General features: G+C 46.8%; 8 protein-coding genes across 8 annotated transcripts; 3 read left to right on the top strand and 5 right to left on the bottom strand.

The window, feature by feature from the left end:
• Positions 1-68: 68 nt before the first annotated feature.
• Positions 69-956, bottom strand: JR316_0002362 (uncharacterized protein; the record flags this gene model as incomplete). Its single annotated transcript, XM_047888156.1, has 1 exon — positions 69-956. The coding sequence occupies one exon, from the start codon at positions 954-956 to the stop codon at positions 69-71; it is 888 nt and encodes a 295-aa protein (XP_047753079.1).
• A 901-nt stretch (positions 957-1,857) lies between these two features.
• Positions 1,858-7,322, bottom strand: JR316_0002361 (ARF guanine-nucleotide exchange factor GNL2; the record flags this gene model as incomplete). The annotated part of the gene is made up of 3 exons (XM_047888155.1): positions 1,858-5,303; positions 5,354-7,127; positions 7,179-7,322. 3 exons carry the CDS (start codon positions 7,320-7,322, stop codon positions 1,858-1,860), a joined length of 5,364 nt encoding a protein of 1,787 aa, XP_047753078.1.
• Positions 7,323-7,722: 400 nt separating this feature from the next.
• Positions 7,723-8,690, bottom strand: JR316_0002360 (uncharacterized protein; the record flags this gene model as incomplete). The annotated part of the gene is made up of 5 exons (XM_047888154.1): positions 7,723-7,977; positions 8,036-8,089; positions 8,140-8,308; positions 8,480-8,581; positions 8,635-8,690. The coding sequence occupies 5 exons, from the start codon at positions 8,688-8,690 to the stop codon at positions 7,723-7,725; spliced, it is 636 nt and encodes a 211-aa protein (XP_047753077.1).
• Positions 8,691-9,538: 848 nt separating this feature from the next.
• Positions 9,539-11,077, top strand: JR316_0002359 (Maleylacetate reductase; the record flags this gene model as incomplete). The annotated part of the gene is made up of 8 exons (XM_047888153.1): positions 9,539-9,721; positions 9,772-10,044; positions 10,096-10,214; positions 10,268-10,305; positions 10,361-10,538; positions 10,601-10,673; positions 10,726-10,877; positions 10,930-11,077. The coding sequence occupies 8 exons, from the start codon at positions 9,539-9,541 to the stop codon at positions 11,075-11,077; spliced, it is 1,164 nt and encodes a 387-aa protein (XP_047753076.1).
• A 418-nt stretch (positions 11,078-11,495) lies between these two features.
• JR316_0002358 (uncharacterized protein) lies at positions 11,496-13,489 on the top strand (the record flags this gene model as incomplete). Its single annotated transcript, XM_047888152.1, has 4 exons — positions 11,496-12,126; positions 12,181-12,441; positions 12,499-12,698; positions 12,752-13,489. The coding sequence occupies 4 exons, from the start codon at positions 11,496-11,498 to the stop codon at positions 13,487-13,489; spliced, it is 1,830 nt and encodes a 609-aa protein (XP_047753075.1).
• Positions 13,490-14,271: 782 nt separating this feature from the next.
• Positions 14,272-15,662, top strand: JR316_0002357 (putative metal transporter; the record flags this gene model as incomplete). The annotated part of the gene is made up of 4 exons (XM_047888151.1): positions 14,272-14,482; positions 14,545-14,673; positions 14,732-15,235; positions 15,289-15,662. The coding sequence occupies 4 exons, from the start codon at positions 14,272-14,274 to the stop codon at positions 15,660-15,662; spliced, it is 1,218 nt and encodes a 405-aa protein (XP_047753074.1).
• A 210-nt stretch (positions 15,663-15,872) lies between these two features.
• Positions 15,873-18,662, bottom strand: JR316_0002356 (Phenylalanine ammonia-lyase; the record flags this gene model as incomplete). The annotated part of the gene is made up of 12 exons (XM_047888150.1): positions 15,873-15,923; positions 15,982-16,505; positions 16,561-16,652; positions 16,707-17,034; positions 17,090-17,291; positions 17,350-17,654; positions 17,705-17,716; positions 17,795-17,883; positions 17,937-17,990; positions 18,045-18,195; positions 18,258-18,454; positions 18,511-18,662. 12 exons carry the CDS (start codon positions 18,660-18,662, stop codon positions 15,873-15,875), a joined length of 2,157 nt encoding a protein of 718 aa, XP_047753073.1.
• A 608-nt stretch (positions 18,663-19,270) lies between these two features.
• On the bottom strand, positions 19,271-19,539 carry JR316_0002355 (uncharacterized protein; the record flags this gene model as incomplete). The annotated part of the gene is made up of 2 exons (XM_047888149.1): positions 19,271-19,333; positions 19,387-19,539. 2 exons carry the CDS (start codon positions 19,537-19,539, stop codon positions 19,271-19,273), a joined length of 216 nt encoding a protein of 71 aa, XP_047753072.1.
• Positions 19,540-19,908: the final 369 nt, after the last annotated feature.

Genomic DNA, 19,908 nt, shown 5'->3' with positions numbered 1-19,908 from the left:
AGTAGTAAGCCGAGCCATTTTATTTCAATTTGATTACAAATAAATAGAGGTAAACAAAATTAATATTATCATCTCGCTTTCATTTTCTTTTCCTTCTCCATCATCTCGTTCAGGCAGCGTGCGACGACCCCGACGCCCTCCTCCACCGTCGCCCTCTCTTGCTCTGCCACCCGTCCGAGGAACCGTCGGAATCGGTCGGGGTGCCATCGCAGCTGTGCGCTGCGGATCCTGTCCTTGCGCGTCTGGTGCTGTGAATGTAAAGGAGAGAAGAGCAACGCGACAATCGCGTCGCGGGTGATGTCGTTGGTATCCCGCGGCGGCAAGATAAGCGGCCATGGGACTCGGCTGAACGTGAGTGGCTCGGATGATGCAGCTAGCGCCGCCCATTCTTTTTCATAGGTCGCCCAGGCCTCCACAATCAATCTATCCAACCTCGCCCGGTCCCTCTTTTCCTTTGCTTGTTTCTCCGTCGCCCTGCGCTGTGCCTCTTCCCGCGCCCGTCGGTCTGCATCGCGTTTCTGCTGGAAGCGCGTTTCGATACGTCGCAGCTCTTCCTGTATCCTCGCCCTTGCCTTTTCGCGCTCATGCATCAGCCGTCGTACCCGTTCCTCCTGCCGCTTCCAGTCCTCTGCATCTACTCCAAAAATATAGGCTACCTCCTCACAATCACCCCGGCGGTGCTTTCTCGGTCGTGTGCGGGTCTTGTCGCATTGGTCCTCCTTCACGCTGAAGAAGTATTGCTGTTGCCGGACCCAGTCTTCCGTCTTGCAGGTACGCTTGTGGTTTATCTTGATGAACTCTTCCTCCATAACCCAGGTGTATGTTTGTGTCATCTGCTGCCATGGCACGTCGGCCGTCGTGGTATCTGATGTCAACTTTGTGTGCTTCGCTGAGCGCTGCTGGCGATGGTGGCGTTCGTCAGGCTTTGCTGACGGGGACTGATGAACATTCAACATAGCAGACAACGGGTGGCAATGGAGAGAGGCAGAGGAAGGGAAATCAGGAAAATGACGGCTGAGATGCTAAGCCCGCTAGGTCTAATGTGTTCCAACTCACTAGGCGATAGTATTTGTTCCTAGCAAGTGATTAATTTGTCGTATATATATATGGATCAGTTCTGACCGCGTTGCAAGTGCACGATAGCCATGCATACTGCGCAACCCAATGTGGAGAAATGCGTTTACCCCCCGCATTTTAAACAGTTTGCTTCCTCTGCTCCGACTGAGGCAACCACGTTTTGTTGCGAACCGGCTTGTGTTGAGATCGTCGTAACAAAGAGTGTTATATCAGTGCAACTCGCTGGAAACACGATGATGACTATTGAGCTGACAACCGTGTTGTAAGGCAGTTCACTGGAGCCCTGCCATCTCCAAATGGAACGCTAGATGAAAGTTTACACCTCAACTAGAACATCAGTATATGTCCGATAATCTAAGTGAATCGGCAGACTTGAGGACCAGCTTCCATAGCACACGTATCACACATTGCACAGTGAGTCTTAAACATCCACCTGTCAAACAACGCAGTATCATCACTATTTTTGTCGATCGCAGGATGAACGTAACTAGATTTATTTAAATATATAGCACTACATATTGTTCACAAAGAGAAATGCACGAGTAGATTAACAAGAATGAAAGATAAAGTGCCCATAGTATCGTTGACGTAAAACAGTGAAAAAACATAGATGCTTACATGAATTATAAGAAAAAATTGCGAAATTTAAAGGCCAGAAGATTGCTGATGAGTGGTACACATGCGGGTGGACTATGGGGCAAAGATATTGAGTCGAAGTAGAGTGCATATACAATAGATGACTTACCAATACAAATAATCAAAAGAAGACCATGTTCAAATTTACTGCACCGGAGGACTCTCACTGGGCACCCCTACTTGCAACAGAGACAGGACAAGCGATATAGAACTGTTTTGTTGGCAATGAATCTCGAGGTCTCGTGCAGTCCATAGAACACTGTCTAAACGTTGTTCTGGCGTATTTGCCTGGTCACTCGATCCTGGGCTGTAGTCATTGCTCTCATACGATCTACTAGGTGATCTCTGATCCAAGTCTAATTCGTTCTTGCCTGCTCCGTGTCGGTGATAGATTTGACTCCTTGATTTAGAACGGGTTTGAAGTGGACTGATATACGATGAGGTGGACATATTCAGATGAGAGTTGACGCCGCTGTTCTGAGTAGACAGAGACCCGTTTGGCCGATGAGAATTTGTAGGCGCACCACTACCAATTAGAGTTTCCTGGAGGACTTTAAAAGCAACAGCATCTGCAGCTTTGTTGAAGCTCGGGTAACCCGTTGAGATGGGTCCACCAGGAGTTAGTGACGCATTGATTGATGATTCTATATGGCGCCGCAGAGATGTTGCCCATTCATTTCTAATAATCGGGTCATCGACGCTGAACATATATTTCCGCTTTACTCCAGATTGGCTAAAGGCAAGTTGAAAAGTATTCCGCATGAACGCCCTTTCAACGACAATTGTGTGGCTCAGAGGAAGGCCAGAATACTTGACTGCATTCGGTCCTGACCTACATAGTATTATCGTTTTGGAGCCTAATGATCTGCCTGTCACGCGGAAGGACGCCTCAGAAGACTTCGTAAAGTTCAGAACGGGAGGGTCGAATTCGATATCTTGCCCATACAGCTCGATTGACAGCAGAGGGTCCGCTTGTGGGAGGCGGAACACAATAGGCTCGGACTGCATTTTGTAAGTAAGTCTCGTCGGCAATGGTCTCTTGATGGTAATAGGGGTATCTTGCCAGCCGTCAGTTGGGCATGCCTGGCAAAGGTGCTCATGATAGATAGATTTGTATAAGTCCAGCAAAAACTCGTCCGTGACAAGAAATCGCATGTCGTGCCTGCGAAAAGCGTCGAGGAATTCTTTGCTAGTAACATTGCGTCTGATGTGGTCTGTAGGGCCCGGCTCATCAACAATGCCGCCATGAAGGCGATCGTTGAGTTGAACAAGCGCCCACACTAAACGCACAGCCATATCTTTGTCGTAGGCAACGAACTTGGCATTAGCCTCATACCACCGACTGCCGAATGATTCCAGAAGATGTTCGAGCGCGCTATAGGAATTCGAATGCCCCGACACGTTCATTGAAAGCAAAAAGACACGCAGCGCCACGTCTATCCTGAGGCCCGCGAATCCAAAGCTATCCAAATACGATTTGAGAACAGGTTTCGAGGTTTTCCTGCCCAGGTACTCGCCGAGCCGGCTTCGGTCCAATTCCAATGTTCTGAACAGCAATTGCGCAAGTAAGACGGGATCATCTGGGGCGTTAGATTTTGTGAACAGGGTGGTGATTGCGTGTTCGGGATCCTTAGCAAATTGTGTGATAAAAGAGCGTATCAAAGGATTGCGGTCGAATGAGGGGGGCTTGCCTCGGGCTTCTGATCTATCGGCACAGAATCGCAAGTTTCGCAATTGGACGACGCTTTTCACAGTATACTTTCTGTCAGGCAAGCTTAATTTGTAGGTATCCATCAAGTTATCTTGATCGTAAGTGACAGGTTTAGCTATCACAAGGATATCATTGAAGAGGAAAAGGAATCGGTCTTTGACTGTGCTTGGGTTGACAACTTGCAAAACGGGCGAAGATAATATCAACTTTCGGGGTGGATCATCAAGTGCAGAACTCCACAAGGTATTTCTAGACCCTCGAGCAAGGTTTTCTTCCAGACGTTCAAGGACGACCAGACCTTGTGGGACTTTGAGGGAATACTGAGAAGACGATGTTGATGAAGATTCAGAGGCTGTAGGGGGTGGATAGTCGCTGAGAGACGACGGATCGGGGGTGGCAACTCTAGGTGCCGAACCGGGTTGATGAGGAAACTTGTACGGTGAACCTCGGCCAGCAGCCAAATCAAGTGGGACAAGATTGCGACTTTTTGAGGAGCTATTGACTTCTAGAGTTGGTGAAATTGAGGTTGAGCCATTCAAAGCAATGCCATTTGTAGGTCCATGAACAGAAAGTGAACCCGCATTGATTTCGTTGCCTGGTATCGATGGGACATTCGCAGACTCTTCCCAATCGTTTACCTCGCTCGACTTCTTCCCAAAGATGTCAGATATTGAGGGCTTCTTACTAGCTATTTGCAAACTCGGTGTCTCAATGACAGGCAATGCGGAGAAAGAACCCGAACCTGGCAAAGCCGCAGAAGGTGTTGGAGGCTTCTTTTTCGAGTTTTTACTCAACCACTGTTTCACCCCGGGAAGAGTGGTAGGCAATTTGAGGTTATAACCCGTTCCTGATCCATTCTGTTGAGGCGAAGGCGACACATCCAAATATTCGGGATACTGTGGCGATGCTGGATTCGTTGAATCGGCCGCATACCTGGCAGTAAGATTATCAGAGTTTCTAGGCGATAGCTTGCGTTCCCTATTCAAATCCGGGCTCTGAATCGGCGTTGTAGAGTACGAATATGATGTCTGAGCCTCCTCGTATGCATTTGGTGTTGTGACATCCGGTGTCGACGCGCTTGAAGGAAGTTGCCCTTTTTGTCGTCGCTCTTCCTCTAATCGCAACATACCAGGGAACGGGAATAATTTGGCATTTTGGTATTTGGACATGTCCGCGGAAGAGGGAGGTGGAATGGGAGATACACTGCTTCTTGGAGGAACATGAGGCGCCAAGGATAGAATAGATGCTGAAGCGGACGGCGATTGCATGAGAGGAGGCGCATGCGGTTGATTCGTAAACCCGCCATTATCCCCTTTGTCGGTCTTGGCGCTAATCAGACTTGCCCCACTTTCCCGACTGATACTAGAGTCAGTGTGATCACGCCGTTCACGAGCAATGCTGTTCGTCCGAGATCTCCTTCCAGTGCTGGATCCTGCCCTTGAAAAAGTACTCTTCACCTTTTCCCAAGCTGTAGCGGAAGCTGGTTCTATTCTTTTCGCAGAGTCGTTACTCGTAAAGCGTTCCTCCCATTCAGAGTAATCAGCATGTCCTGGAGACCTTTGAGACGCCACTGACAACCTTGTTGGGAAGAATTGGGGTGAACCCGCTTCTTCGGCAGGGGCATGCAAAGCAACCCCAACCGATGAAGGTGAAGCAGGGATATAAACATTGTCGGGAGAGGTTTCAGACTCGACAAGCACACTTTTTGAACTTGATGAAGTGCGGTCATCATTCTCGTATACGTCTGGGGAAAATCCATTTGAAGACGTAGAAGATAATGGACCTTCGTCTTCTTCGGCTTCAACCTGAACATTAACCTCTTGTTCAATGTCTTCATCCTCTTCATCGTCATCATCGATAGGCATTCGTATTTCTGGGACTAAATTTCATCATTAAGGAGCCACACAAAGAAGATTGAGATGTGCTTACCCGGAGAAGCGATCCAACTAATTTCTCGGTCATAAGAATCGCTAATAGTAGCGTATGGTGTGCGTGGACGGACAGTACTCGCGGGATAAAGAACTTGTTCCTCGTCCTCATCGTTCAACGATTTTTCCTTCAAGGGAGTCATAAATGGGCTACTGGGGAACATTTCATTCCTAGAAGGGGCCCGCTGACTGAGAAATATGGGTACCCCAACCCCAGAGGGAGGACCAGAATCAGAAGACCCATTTGACGGTGTGTCTGAAGAATGCTGGATTCTTAATGCCTCAATGCTTTGGAACGTTCGCTGAGGGGTTCCAGGTAGTGGTGACGCCGCAAATCTTTGATCTGGTGGATCTCTTTCTTCCTCATCGGGGTCTTCTATTAAAACACTTCTTCGACGTGTATGCTCTTGACGCTCAGGTTCGGGCTCGTCGCCAGATTGCGCAAGTGCAGCAGAGGGAAGTGGAGGCGGAGTAGCATCTATTATCCTTTCGCTGCTTTCAGTGCGAGAACTAGATTGTTGGTTGGGTGTTGTAGATTGGGCACGAAGCTCGGCAAAGTGGTTGGGAAGAACGGGCAGGGGGGTGGAAGGTAGAGCCGGTGTATTCGGATTTGTCGAGTTGAAATCAGAATCAGAAACTATGGGGTTGCTACAAGGAGTAGCAGACGCCCTTCTTGACCGCCTTCTGCGTCGCTTTGGAGTCGGAGAAGGAGCTCCTCTATCTTCTGCGCCGCTCGCACCGTCGGCATCTGCTTCCTTGGTAATCCGTGTTCCTAATCGGGACAACATATTTTGCCTAGCAGCGATACGCTCTCCACCAGATACTGTATTATTTCGACTGAGTTTTGACATAAGTGATGGCGGCGTTGGTGAGGGTGATGGGTCATAAGTTTCAGTGCCTCCGGTCAACTTATGCATTGCCATTCTCCGCCCAGCAGCTGAGCTACCGGCACTATTTGAGCGCATCAAGCCTCTTTGAAGGTCTTCAAGAGTAGGTAGAGGAGTTGGTGGTGATGTACCAGGATAGAACAAGGACATATCAGGGGATGTCGCAGCAGGTGAACGTAAGAAGGCGGATTGTTTGAGAAATGGAAAAAGAGGAACCGGAGATAGGAGGGGCGGGGGTATGGGGTGTATAACAGGAGCTTGAGAGGCGTTCTCGTCTGACGGGAGGTCACCACCAACCTGAGGTATAATGGATTGGGTAGCCTTGATTTTGGCTTTAAAATCTTTGGAGCCTCTTGACCTTGATCGAGAACGCGTGCGACGCTTTTTCAGGATAGTAGAGGGAGAAAGGGAACGTTCTTCCAGCTCGGTATCCGCTTCAAGCTCCACGTCTACTGTTGGGTTGGTAGATTGCGGAAGATGATCACTGTCCGGTTCGGGAGTTGTCCCTCGTTCATCTTGCATTTGTGTGCTCGAGAGTTCCTGCAGTTCTGAGGCAATTTCATCCTGGGTTTTAGCTGCCTCCCCATCACTGATCGCCCTTTCCTCCCCGTTTTGAGATTTCTCTCCTTCACTCACGGCTTCTACATGCATTGGTGGCCGTCGACCGTCCTTCATCCTCGGGAGCGACGCGGCGCGCTTGAGTCTTGCGACCGCTAGCATACGCTGCTCTGCCCGTGAGGAATGCGTCTCCTGGTCCGTCATGGAGCTTTGTGGAACGAAGATTGAACGGACGGGTAAGACGAGGCTAGCCAGTGACCCACCTTCAGAAGACGAAAATGGGTAGGGAATGTAGTTGATAACCAAAGGATAGGGCGGGGTTGGAGAAGGCTGAGAATGATAGTGTCAAATACACGTTGTATGGCAATCAACTAGACTTACGAGATGCAATGTTGCTTGGTGGAGGGCAATGTTGTGGGCAAGCTGAGGCTCGAGCGGTTCAAGAAAGGTACCAAACACGTGGCTCACTTTGCAAGTGCTTCCGCTAGTCCCAAACTGGTCACAAACTTCCTCTTTTCCTTTCATTTTTAATCTTGGCACCATAGCTTCCGATGCTCACACCCTAATTGCCTGCATTCCGACGCCTTCAAAAGTGCTACCAATAAACATCTCTTTTCTCCTCATATATTAACCATCACTCGGATTTCTTTCTAAACTCTTTAAACAAGTTAATCTGTAAATCAAGTACCCATTTCCCCCCTTCTTCTATCGATACCATCGATGTGTTCAGATAACCTAAGGAAACGGTACTGAGCACACAATTAAGGATACTTTGGAACTAGAATGCACATTTTCGCTGTTTTAGTAATGCCACCCAAACGCCTTCTTTATTCTTGACCAACTTTTGCCAGCGAAACACCCAGTAAATATCCTATCACATCGATCGCTTTCCATCTGCGAACGCCCTAAGCAGAGACCTGGTCCATCAAGGCCGAGGAAGCTTAGGATATTCGTCCCGAAGTTCCCTCCAAGACGGTCGCGGTAAATCAAAACCTTCGAGGAGTCTCCCGTAAGTCGTTCCTCCGAGACGCGCAACTGGTCGCAATTTCGCAGGATCGACGGTAATTCCGTCTTCACAAAGAACTGCTTCTCGAACATGCAGCTTCTTGATCAAACCCAGAACAACTGTCACTGTGGGCACCTCTGATCCGGGAACACTAATATCCTGAAAACTGTATAGCTACAACGTATTACAAGTCAAAATTGCTTCCTATAACGCAGATATATAGACCACAAACCTCGCATTCCATGGCGACAGCGCTTTCCCGTACAAATGGCGGTTTAACAATGTCCTTCAGGAAAGCTTCAACAAAATCCTCTTTCCGTAATACAGAAAACTTACACTGTTCTCTTTTGTCAAGCCACTGATAAGCCACTCATCCGTATCAGCAGGCGACTCTACAGAAGTAGAATTTGCAGCTTCTGCAAAGCCTTCGCTGATGATACTGATAGTGAACTCCCTCGTGGCCAAAATATTATTACGTGTGTCTTTTGGTCTACGGGGCGATAGACTAAAGGATATGCTGATTAATGGAGGCCTATGAGATACCTGTTCAAATTTACTGTTTTCAATTGTTCCTGCCACGCATAGTGGTCAAGAACCATACCATAGAAAAATAACTATGACGCAACATTGCATTATCATTTCAGAACAAATCTCTTTTGAAGGTCAGTATACAAACCTGAACGGTGCCAGGTTAGGCACATTCCCATCCTTAGCTTGAGTAGATACCAACGCAATGGGGCGAGGAACAATGGCAGAAACCAAAGTGCGATAAGAGTCCCTTTGATAAAGGTCATTATAGTACTCCAGATGTCTTATTATTATATATCATACTTTGTACTCAAGCTCTCCAACTTGGTGAAATCCCATGATTTCCTCTTGGAGGCCATTATATCTTTCCACATATGATCATTATCTGTAAGGCCATCGCCAACATTCCAAGCTGGGTTCGGTGGCAAAGTAAGCTTGTATGTTGAATGAAAATCGAGGGAAGGCTTCGAAGCTGAAGTTGAATTGAAACGCGTCCGCGATAGCTGCAACTCTTGGCAAGTAAACAAAGAGCGCGTGACCGCGTTCAGAAAACGTAGTGTCTGGCCAGTGGCAAGCTTGAACTTGAACCTGTTCGACAAGGTAGTAAGCATCCTGTTAGGGAGCTTTTGCATAAAAAGTTGCAGAGCTTTTACAATATTATCCAAGTGACACTGGGCGAAGTGATGAATATACAGGTTTATGTGGGAATAATTGTACCGGAAATGGTCCGTTCAACCCCCCTTCATCGAATTTTGAAACTGAGCTAATAATTTATCATCCTTATGGGTATTCAAGCTCAACTTTGGCCTCAGGACTGAGTTGAAATTGAATATCTTTATCCCATTCAACTCACTCCAGAACATGTTACTTCCCGACGACAAGGCTGGCATGATAGGGATGATGCATATCGAATCTATATGTATATCTTGGCACACTCTACAGTACCCAAGTCTGGCTTTTTATTTTTTGCATTTTTGCCCATATGGCCAATACTAACAACCTTGCTTGATAAGCAAAAGTCGTATGCTGTCATTGAGGTGTGTAAAAGTTGGCTGAATGGGATGGTCTTCCATTAATAAGCCACCCATTAGGGATTCATCAATAACATATCATTATCGGTAAGCATTGGTCCGCTATATAGTCCCCAGGACATTGATCTGTTTTCTCATGTTCGTTATCGCTCTTAGTCCACTTCAACCGATATAACATGTCAACCCTTGATACGAGTGTTATGAATTCATCTCCGTTATCTGGTTTCTATAGCTGGACAGACACTTTGAAGGGCGTGTTCTATGGCCCAGGGTCTGTCAAAACAGCACTTCCAAAACTGCTAAACATTTTAGGTGTTAAAAAAGCGTTGGTTGTGACTGGCAAAAGTCTGTACCACAAGGTACGTGCCGCGGAATCTGTTCATTAGAGCTTTACTGAAGGCCATGTTAGACTGATGTGGTCAAGAGAGTAGAAGACATCTTGAAGGAATACAATGCATGGGGCGGCACTTTCTACGAGATTGGCGAGCATAGCCCAATTTCTGGAATTCGAAATGGGATCAAGGAATACCGTCAAACTGGGTGCGACTGCATTGTGGCGGTGGGAGGTGGCTCTCCCGTGGATGCATCTAAAGCGATTTTGTATAATATTCAATTGGAGGTTGGCGGGAAAACTCCTCCACAGATTGCAATCCCTACGACTCTCAGTGCGGCTGAATATAGTGTGGGTATCTACATCACCTAACATTCTGTCTAATCAACTTTTCACACACAGATTGGGGCAGGCTTCACCAATGATGAAGGCGTTAAAGTTGCCGTGTCTTCTCAAGACCTTGCGCCTTCTGGGATTATCCTAGATGCAGAGCTAACCTTAGCAACCCCAGAAAGACTCTGGTCTGATTCTGCCCTCACGTTCATAGAATGTCAAGCTAATCTCAACCGAACAGGTTATCCACGGGTATAAGGGCACTTGACCATACTGTTGGTGAGCATTTATTGAAGGCGCTCTATGAACAATTTTGTAATCGATGTTCCATCAGAAAATCTTTATAGGCCATTGGTATCTCACCCTGTTAAAATTTTATGTTATGCAGCCATGGCAGACCTTGTAAAGTATCTTCCTCTTTCAAAGGCTGATCCTGAGTCTGTGGATGTTCGACAAAGACTTCAAATAGCCTCGTGGATGAGCCTATGGCCAATGAAATTAGAAAAGTATAGGTGAACCGCATCTGGCATGTTGCAACTTACAGCGTCTTATCCACGTGTGCTTATAATTACAGTGCGCTTGGTTTGTCTCATGCTCTGGGTCATAAACTTGGAGCTCGATATAGCATTCCACATGGAATAACTTCGGTCAGTTATATCCACCAAAAGTTCTCGCCAGATCACTCATCAGGCTGCACAGTGTCTTACACTTGCACCAACGGTGCTATTGAAGTCCGAGCTCGCCTCTCAGGAAGACAAGCAAGCGTTGGCTGATTCATTATTCTACCTTCGAGTACCGTCTACCGGGTCTTTGGAAGGAGACGTCCGTGGCCTGTCAGCCATAATCAATGAGTGCGTAAAGCTCGTTGTTCTTAAGTTACCTCGTTACTGATCTGTGCATCAGGCTTGTGATTGAGCTCGGTTTAAAGTCGACTCTCTCAGAGTACAAAGTGCCGAAAGAAGACTTGGTTTCCATTGCAGGTCAAGCTTTAGGGAACGAGGAGCATCCCGATGTTCCTAGGGTCGTGAAATTACTGGAAGGGCTATATTAGCATGACTCAGATTAATTAGCAAACATTGAATTGGGTTGACAATATACAGACCTGCGTCTTGGATAATCCGTCAGGCTCTCCAATAGCATGGGTTCTGGGAGACGCAGGTCGGGTGGTATGCAGCCTTATTTTCCTGTTGTGATGGGACGACATGCACCTGTGCTCCAGTCAAGGAAACAACAACTGGCCCTGATCGGAATTTACCTTTTTTGGCGGGCCAGTATTAGTTTCCGGAAGACTAGAGTGAAAACCAAAGAAAGCGCTCCTCTTGGATAGACATAAGGCCAACATAAGGGCATGCCTTTCAAGGCCCATCACCATTTGGGGGTTGTGCCTTAGATGGAAATAAAAATAGCAACTTTTCCACGAGTCAATTATAGTTGAACAATGGTCCTATACGGCGTTGTTTCTGACTCTCATGGCCGATGTAGCAGTTACCGACTCCGCCAGCCCAGGCGGAATGAACAGAAAACCACCTTCTCTGAACACGTCGTTCGCCTTGGGTGGTCATGTTCGCCGTCAATCAACCATCAGCTCCGGAAGCTCTGACGACGACGAAGCTTGTTCACCCGTCCTCTCAGCACTAGATTCTTCTGCCGCCCTTATTCTTGTCCATGACCAGGACGAGCCTACCAGTCCGCTGGATTTTGATGACGATGAAGATGCCAACAATGGCGACGACCAAGACATTGTCAGCCCAATGTTCGAAGTACGGAAATCCACAGTCTTTCCACCTCTCCCACCGTCATTAGTATTTCTGTTTCTTCTTGCCCCTTTTCTCAGACTAGGCGCTTTGGAATTGCCAAATTGCCAAATTCCTCTCAAGTACGGCTTACCCGCTTTGTTGCTTTCAGCACTGGCCACGGCGTTCGCACGGCAAATATGGTACATGCTTGCGCGGTACCTTCGCAAAGCGGACATGACGGATATCATCCTCGATACTTTCGCTAAAGGAAGAGGCAAGGATATGCGTCGTGCGTTAATGAGAGGCGTCGTGCGAATTGGCAGCAGCACTATTACCATGGGTGTTTCTGTAACTTATTTGCGATGTATGTTTTCTTGCCTCTTTAAATCAAAACTCCCTAACACATCTTGCCCTGTAGATTCCATTTATATTCTTCTTCCACTTTTAGGGAAGAAGCATCCCGTTATTTCATACTTTATCTTAGCCCCCTTTATTGGCATCATCATAGGCTATCTATCTTACGCTCGTTCATTGGGTTCAAGACGTATCCTCTACGCTACTTGGCTCTCCCTTCTTACCTACATATGCTGGTTAGGGTGTACCATTTATGCCCATTGCAATGGGTTGTTGGCAAAAGAATCGGGCTGGTTGGGTTCTGCTTCCATTCATCAAAGTCTTAGTGAGTCATCTCATTGAAGCATCTGCGCTTTTAAAGACCTTACTTTTGGCATAATAGTCACGTCAGCTTTCTCATTTTGTTCCTCGTCCACATTGCCTTTGTATGCGTCATTAAAAATAACATCTAATCCTTTATCTACTGGGAAATCGCCACGCTCACGATCTTTTCGCGTACTATCATTCCTATCCATCGTTACAGCAGTGCTACTGCTCTTGCCATCCGTTATTCTCGCCGCCTTTCCTAACCAAACTGCAGTGGTAAGTCATATATCCTTTCCCACTCCCCCCAATTTTGTGTTCATTTTATTCAGTCCTCCCATCCCTGGCAGGTTGCTCCCCCAATTGAAAATATCACCACTGTCCCTTCCATTTTGGTCTCTACCTCGCCTGTCGTTGGCAACGCAACTTCTATTCCCCTTCTCAATTCCATACCCTCTCTGTCACCGCCCCTGCCACCCAAGATCGTCCTCCCAAGGGTTCACATTCAAACTGTTCGCCACGTTCTCGCCGCAGTTACTCTGATCCTTGGCACTCCTTCAATCATCATAACCATCCCCCCACTTGCGATGCCTATCCGATCTGCTAAATTCAATGTATCCCGTATGAGCACAATCTTACTAGTGGTTTTTTTTGCCCTGATCCCGCCAAGTGTTTACTCGACTTCCGAGACGGGTGACTCAAAGTCGTATATTCGTTCATCGATGTTCTTTGCCCCTTTGACCGTACTGATGTTATTGATGTCGTTCATCGGTACATATTTCCTCCCTGCGTTGCTGCATGGTTTGCAACATTTTGTCAAGCGTCCCTTGGCTATCGTTGTGCCTCCTCGTACACCCCTTCTTCAAACAGAATCTGCGGGCGGGGATTTCTCGTCCCGGCAATCGAATCCGCGGGCGATATACGACGAACTCTTGCTAAGGAAGGAACGGGCTTTGCAACAAAAACAGTCCAGGAAACGAATCATATGGGACATTGGTGTCTGGGTCTTGCTTGGAGCTAGCGGGACCGGTGTGGTATTCACTGTTGTCGCATTTATTAAATCCTGGTAACGATTGAGCCACTTATGTAAAACATTCGACGCCTTTCTTTTCCTTGTATTGCGGTTGGCCCGCTGTACACTTTTGTAGGTACCTTGTTTATATGGGTTTCTATTCCCATGATACTATTGTAATGTTAGGGCAGTTGAGGCATGGACAATCTTACAACTTCCAAGCTTTGTTAATAATGACTTAGATTCCCGCCAGATGAAGAAATAAGTTGCAATGCCATGATTTTCGCTCCCAAACGTACTGAGATACACATTGTGGAATCTGGATTAATAAGAGTGGCAAAGGCAAACAATAACCGAGAACCGGCGAGACTCATCTGCGTGGGTTCGAGCTTCACCTAGTTCTTCCACATTTGTTTGATTTCCTGCTGTCATAGTTGGAATTCCCATTGGCGATTCTGGCGACATAGAGTTGAATAAATTTACCTATGACCAAGTCGCTCTGTTCGGTAAAACGACAGAAATTTAAGGATTAAAGCACTTGGGTATCAGAAGACCGTCCAAAGTCCCATCGTCCAGTTCGTCTCGTCCACCGGCGTGATGATGTCGATTCCAGCTTGGCAACTGAAGCCGATTAGTCGGAAGCCAACGTCCAACATAGTATCCAGGGCTTTATTTCTACACTCCAAACCCGCGACACGTATTCAACTCTTTTCGAAAGTGCCGTCGTGTCATTCCCCGCTTCTGGTTCCATCATTCCTGAGAAACGTGGCCACAATTGGATACGTATACAGGGCACGGCTTACTTTGATCCCTCATTCACTTTCCCGAACTCTTTTGTCCATGAGTAGCATTCGCTCACATTCGACGACGCCGCAACCCCCGGAGAAGGGCGCCGTAGACGCCAAGGATCACAAGTACGACAACAGTCTCAATGGCAAAGGCCAAAGTCACGAAGGACATTCGCATTCGATATTTGGCCATTCACATTCGCATGGAGAAGAGGGTCATTCAAAGGATGCTGAGCAGATAATTGCTGCACTAAAGGGCAAAGGTAGGTTGTAGAATGTTATATATCAAAGAACCAATACTCAAATTGCTCCTGACTTCTACCAGGCGATCGCGGCAGTTACATCACGCTTGTTGGCCTATTTTCCAATGTGGCTTTAACTGGCGTTAAAGGTTTAGCTGGGTGGTATATGCATTCAGCTTCTCTACTCGCCGATGCGGGGCATTCTTTGAGCGGTGTGTTCTCTTGCATAATTCTCAATGCGCATACGCGACGGCTGAACTCGTATTTCAGACCTACTTGGTGACTTCGTGACACTCTTCTGCTGGAAACTTTCACGAAGGCCTCCCTCTGAGAGATATCCCTATGGCTTCGCTAAGTTTGAAACCCTTGGCACAACAACTATCTCTCTGCTCTTAATTGGTGGCGCTCTCGGTATTGGCTTTCATTCGTATCACATTTTTATTACGGCCCTTGGAGAGACGGCTGTGGCTCTTCCGCCAGGACAACTGCAAGAAATATTACAGACCGTTTCATCAACCGCCACATTCCACCCGAGTATTGGCCATCAACACGTCCACTCTGTGGATCCAAATGCGGCGTGGTTCGCCCTACTGGGAATCTTGTCGAAAGAATGGCTTTACAGAATCACCAAAGCAGTGGCGGATGAAGAAAAGAGCCCAGTTCTGTTGGCCAATGCGATACATCATCGCAGCGACGCTTATTCCAGTTTGGTTGCTTTCTTTGCTATCTTGGGCACATGGTTTTTCCCTGCCTTCCCTCTCGATCCAATTGGCGGTGAGGGCTTTTATTTTCACTGCTCGATCCATACTGACATATTTCCGGGTCAGGTTTGATTGTTTCTGTCGTGATTTTTAGACAGGGCTTTGGCTTATTGGCTGGTGCTTGGGGAGACCTCACAGATGCTGGTGTATCACCACGAACAAAACAATCACTTTCTAAGGTACTCGAACCTTTGCTAGACAAATCTTCTAAGCCTTCAGAAACCGCCTTACCCTCGCTGTTGTCAATTCACCATCTTCGTGCGCGTCATGCTGGATCGCTCATGTTTGTTGATCTCACTGCTGAAGTGAAGGGATCCATTACAGTAACTCAGGCCACTGCTCTTGAAGAGAAGATTGAGAAAACTCTGAAAGCCGCTCGCAAGGAAATTACAGAAGTCCGTGTGACTTTCCGACCGAGTAGCGAAAAACCCCCAGTGTAGCAATTTCGCTATTTGACTGCAATGTACTATGGAACATCTATATCGTAACTTATTACTTTTGTATGATCACATTTCATCTTACACAATCATTGACAGGAAGATTCCCAAGACGATAAACGCTACCTATTCACGAAACCTGGTCCTAAACTTATATTGCATTTGTACAGTACATGGAATAATAATTTGAAATATCTTAAAACGTTCCAAGTATCAAGCAAGCATTGAAAGAACCACACCCTTCACCTGACCGTCACGGATGGCCTACAAGGAACGATGAGCACGATGAGTGTGCACGAAGATAATGAAAAGCGATACATACCTCATAAATCTTTGAAATGTTCTGGCCAATAGATACATCGTCGGTCCCAATCGCGTTGGGGAATTGCGTAAAGTTCTCCAGACCGTGCATCTTGATTCCTAAAGTCTTTCTTACGAATTCGTACATTCCTTTGGTCTTGCCTAATTGACCACTTGCAGGAGTGGGGCCGCGAGCGCCTGTTAAAAATTCATGCCTCAAGTCATGATGGAGATTTCTTGCTTTGGTAGCAATACGGGATTGGAATTGAGTAATGTCATTCAGGGAGGGGCAGGAAGCAGGGTCGACACCATTAAAGAACCCAAGGATTGCAGGCGTCGTCGACGAAGAGATGGCACGCATCTGGTCTGCGCTGTCCATAACTGTTGTTTTGTCAAACGTCTGCTCCATGCTGGCGAACAATTGGGAAGAAAGGAGCTCGTATTTAGACGCCTCGACAAATGTTCCGAAAGAAGAGGTCAGCTCTTCATCCAAGATAGCCTTGATTCCGAGAAGAAGTTCGGAACGAAGGGTGCGTAAGTCCAGAGCTGCATGTATTCATTTAGTCACATTGGTATCAAAACGAAACGACATGAAGATTACCTTGGCAAAGAAGATAAAGGTATGAGGCTATTAGCATCGAGAGGACATCAAGAGAAGTGATCGTTGCACGAGCAGAGATCAGAGCCAAAGAGCTAGATATTAATTATGAATAAATGTAATTGCACAATGAATATAAAACAACGCACTTGACAGCTTGGTTGTGCATTTCGGCGGATTGAATGTGAGTAGAAACAGGCGCTGCGAGGTAACCCAACTCGGCAACATAAGATGCACTGGCGATATCGATACCCTTTCCATGGTAGTTCAGTGAGGGGTCTGTTGCAGCGAGGGAAGGTGGTAGGCCGTTGTTCATAGCAGGGTTACAAAGTTCCGTGCTTTGGGAGAATAAAAGCTTTCCTATATGATGTAAAGCTAGGCGGGTTTTCTCCATTGCATTAGTGATAGCCATGGCCTGGAAATTCCCACCATGGTGAATGATACCAGTTTCACTCTCAACGAGAGGGTTATCAGTGGCTGTAAAATGTCATCAATAAAAGGGGCCGTCGGTCTTAAATTCTACTGGACTGACTTGAATTACACTCTTGAGTGACTGCAGTCAACGCCGAGAGTATATCTTCAATTTGGGGGCCAAGAAATTGAGGGGAAGTTCTCAAAGGGTAACGATCTTGCCTCAACGAGTAGCGATCCTCGTTCAAGCCGACTTCTTCCTCGTGAAGAGTAGCCAATTTACTTCCATGGAGGAGATCATAAATATTCTTTGCACACTCTACCTGATAAAAAAATGTAAAAGGCCTGTAACAACAGATTAGAGTCGTTGAGGACACACACCTGGCCAGGATGAGGACGTGCAATTGAGTGGATGAAAGAGGCATAAGAACCACGAGTCCCGTTCAAAGCCTCTGTACCCATAGCAGTGCAAACTTGCGCCAGAAGAGCAAGATGCATAGCATCATCGATGGCAAGTGCTGCCACGCCGGCCGAAACGGCGGTGCCATTAACTAAACCAAGATGTTCCTTGGACGCAAGGGCGATTGGCTCGATTGAATGATTTTTGAGACCTTCGCAAGATGGGACTTTCTGGCGAGGACCGAAAGCTCTAGGACCGTCATACACTTGTATAGAAGCATTTCCGACTTCCTTATGGTTTAGTAACAGAACATATAATACGAAAGGCTTGATTCACCTAAGGTGCCGGCTATGTAAGATAAAGGAGAGAGATCTGAACTTGGTATATTAGAAACGTGCACTGAATAATTGAAGAATTTGTTCTTACCCCCCGATGCAGATATGCTACCCCTCAAAGGGATGACAGGAATGACATCTGCGGTCAAGAGCTCGTTCATTTTCTCAATTAATTCCCATCTGTAGGAGGGTTAGACTGTGTGGAACGACAGAGTATACACGGATTGGCTAACCTAACGCCAGAATGCCCTCGAATTAGAGAGTTCATCCTGATAAGTATAGCAGCTCTAGAAGTGAGGTTGATTAGAATGTCAACGACTGAAGTGAATAATCGCTCTTACCGCACCCATGATTCGGGCATGGTGGTCGAAGTGCTGGGATCTTGAAGAGGCAACACAACTGGCGGGTTCCCTGAGACGGGCGTAATGCCCATATGTTGATGTTGTAACAAAGCATGGCCAAGCATTAGAGGCTGGTCAGTACGAGTATCAGCTACAGAGAGATGATGGTGAAACCGAATTGAATAACATCATAGGTTAAAGAAAGAAACATACCACTACCACCAAAACCCGTGGATAATCCATAGATACTAACACCAGTTGCAACCTTGTCTACAACAACTTGGCGGCTCTTGTCGACGCGCTCCTTGACCTTTTTAGAGTCATCGAGTTTGACAGAAGCAGAATGACGCGCCGCAGCAACAACTGCACTAGTAGTCAGAGTTTGTCCATCAACCTTTACAGTGTGAGTCCTACATAGTACAATCATGGTAAACTCAGGTAAATGTCAACAAGGGTCACGACGTGCCTATATTTGATGAGGTCTTTATGTGCCTCGATAAACTTCGATAATAATGTGGGTGGGGTCTGTACAGTGTTCAAGATTGAACGTAGATGGTCTACCGACCCATTGACGAGATGCTTGAGGGCACTTTCCTGAGCGGAGTCATCGAGGACCATTGACACCAAACGATTCTATGAATTCATTGCTTGCTACCTCGGGACACTTTATATGGATGGTCAATGACACGGATGAGATCCGCGTCGCAAACCCTAATCTGGACTTGACTTAAGCAAGGATGCGGGTGGACACTAGAGGTAAAAAATTCCGCACCGAGATATGGATGGCAAAAAAGAGATCGCATCAATTCTTGGGGGTTTGTGTGTGTACTCCAACTTTACAAGGCTGCCTTGTAACATAGATAACGCTGCCATGCTAATCGTACATCCGATCCTTTTAAGTAGAATCATTCAATGATTTACTGACGCGGGCATTCGAGTTGTCAATTTTTCCGTGGGAAGGGTCATAACATACCTATCATGGTTTCAGTTTGAACAGTGAGGAAATCCCAATACATAGGGCAAGTCTTGCCACACCAATTCAAAGGAAAGATTTCCTAGAACTGCGTCATCGCATACGCAAGTATGTTTCAAGCAGTGTGTTGCATCGGCCCTATCTTATCGTGACATTAGCTCGTATTCGTAAGCTTGGTGATTGCCTGTTAATTATCGGGGGCCACTATTCGATAAGATGCGGAACAAGGAGATAGTTGCCTTGTTTCCCGTTTTCAAGATGCCGCTAGGGCTTCGAAGTTGACCTCGTTCCCCGACTCTGTTGAGTAGGTTACCACCTAAGGCAAGCTTCATTATTGGCCTATGATCCTCCCGACGCTAGCATTGTTACCAGATATGTACTTTGTCTCGTGTTCAACCAACTGGCAACCCAGATATCAGGAATGATGACGATGTGCTGACGACGCTGTTCTAGAGTATGGCGCCCACGCCGCCGTGCGGGTGTGCACATCATGCTCCCCTTATGTCCCTCGATTCCAGACATCCTACGCCGTATTTTGATTGTAAAAGCTCGTTAATCTGCCTCAATCTCTTTAAATTGCCCAAAGGGAAGCTAAAGGACTTGAACACTGGTCACTGGTCTAGCCCTTTGAGTGTTTGTCGGATCTTGGTATAGATTTATAGATATCAACCTCGAGAAGAAAAAGAGGGGATCGATACGATCTCATAAGAACCTGATGACGATAGCTCTGTGTAAGATCCGACTGCATAAATCGAGGGTGCAAGATTTTTGTATCGTGCGACTGGGTCTGTGACAGTGGCGCCATCATTGACTATTCTGGAGCGCGTCATGCACCAAAAGAAGGGTCTCTGTGTGTTCGTGAGATTTGAAGGGAACGATGAATAGCCAGTG

The sequence above is a fragment of the Psilocybe cubensis genome, chromosome 2 (assembly GCF_017499595.1).
Source record: "Psilocybe cubensis strain MGC-MH-2018 chromosome 2, whole genome shotgun sequence".
Taxonomy (NCBI): Eukaryota; Fungi; Basidiomycota; class Agaricomycetes; order Agaricales; family Agrocybaceae; genus Psilocybe; species Psilocybe cubensis.
This window is presented reverse-complemented; position numbering and strand designations above follow the sequence as displayed.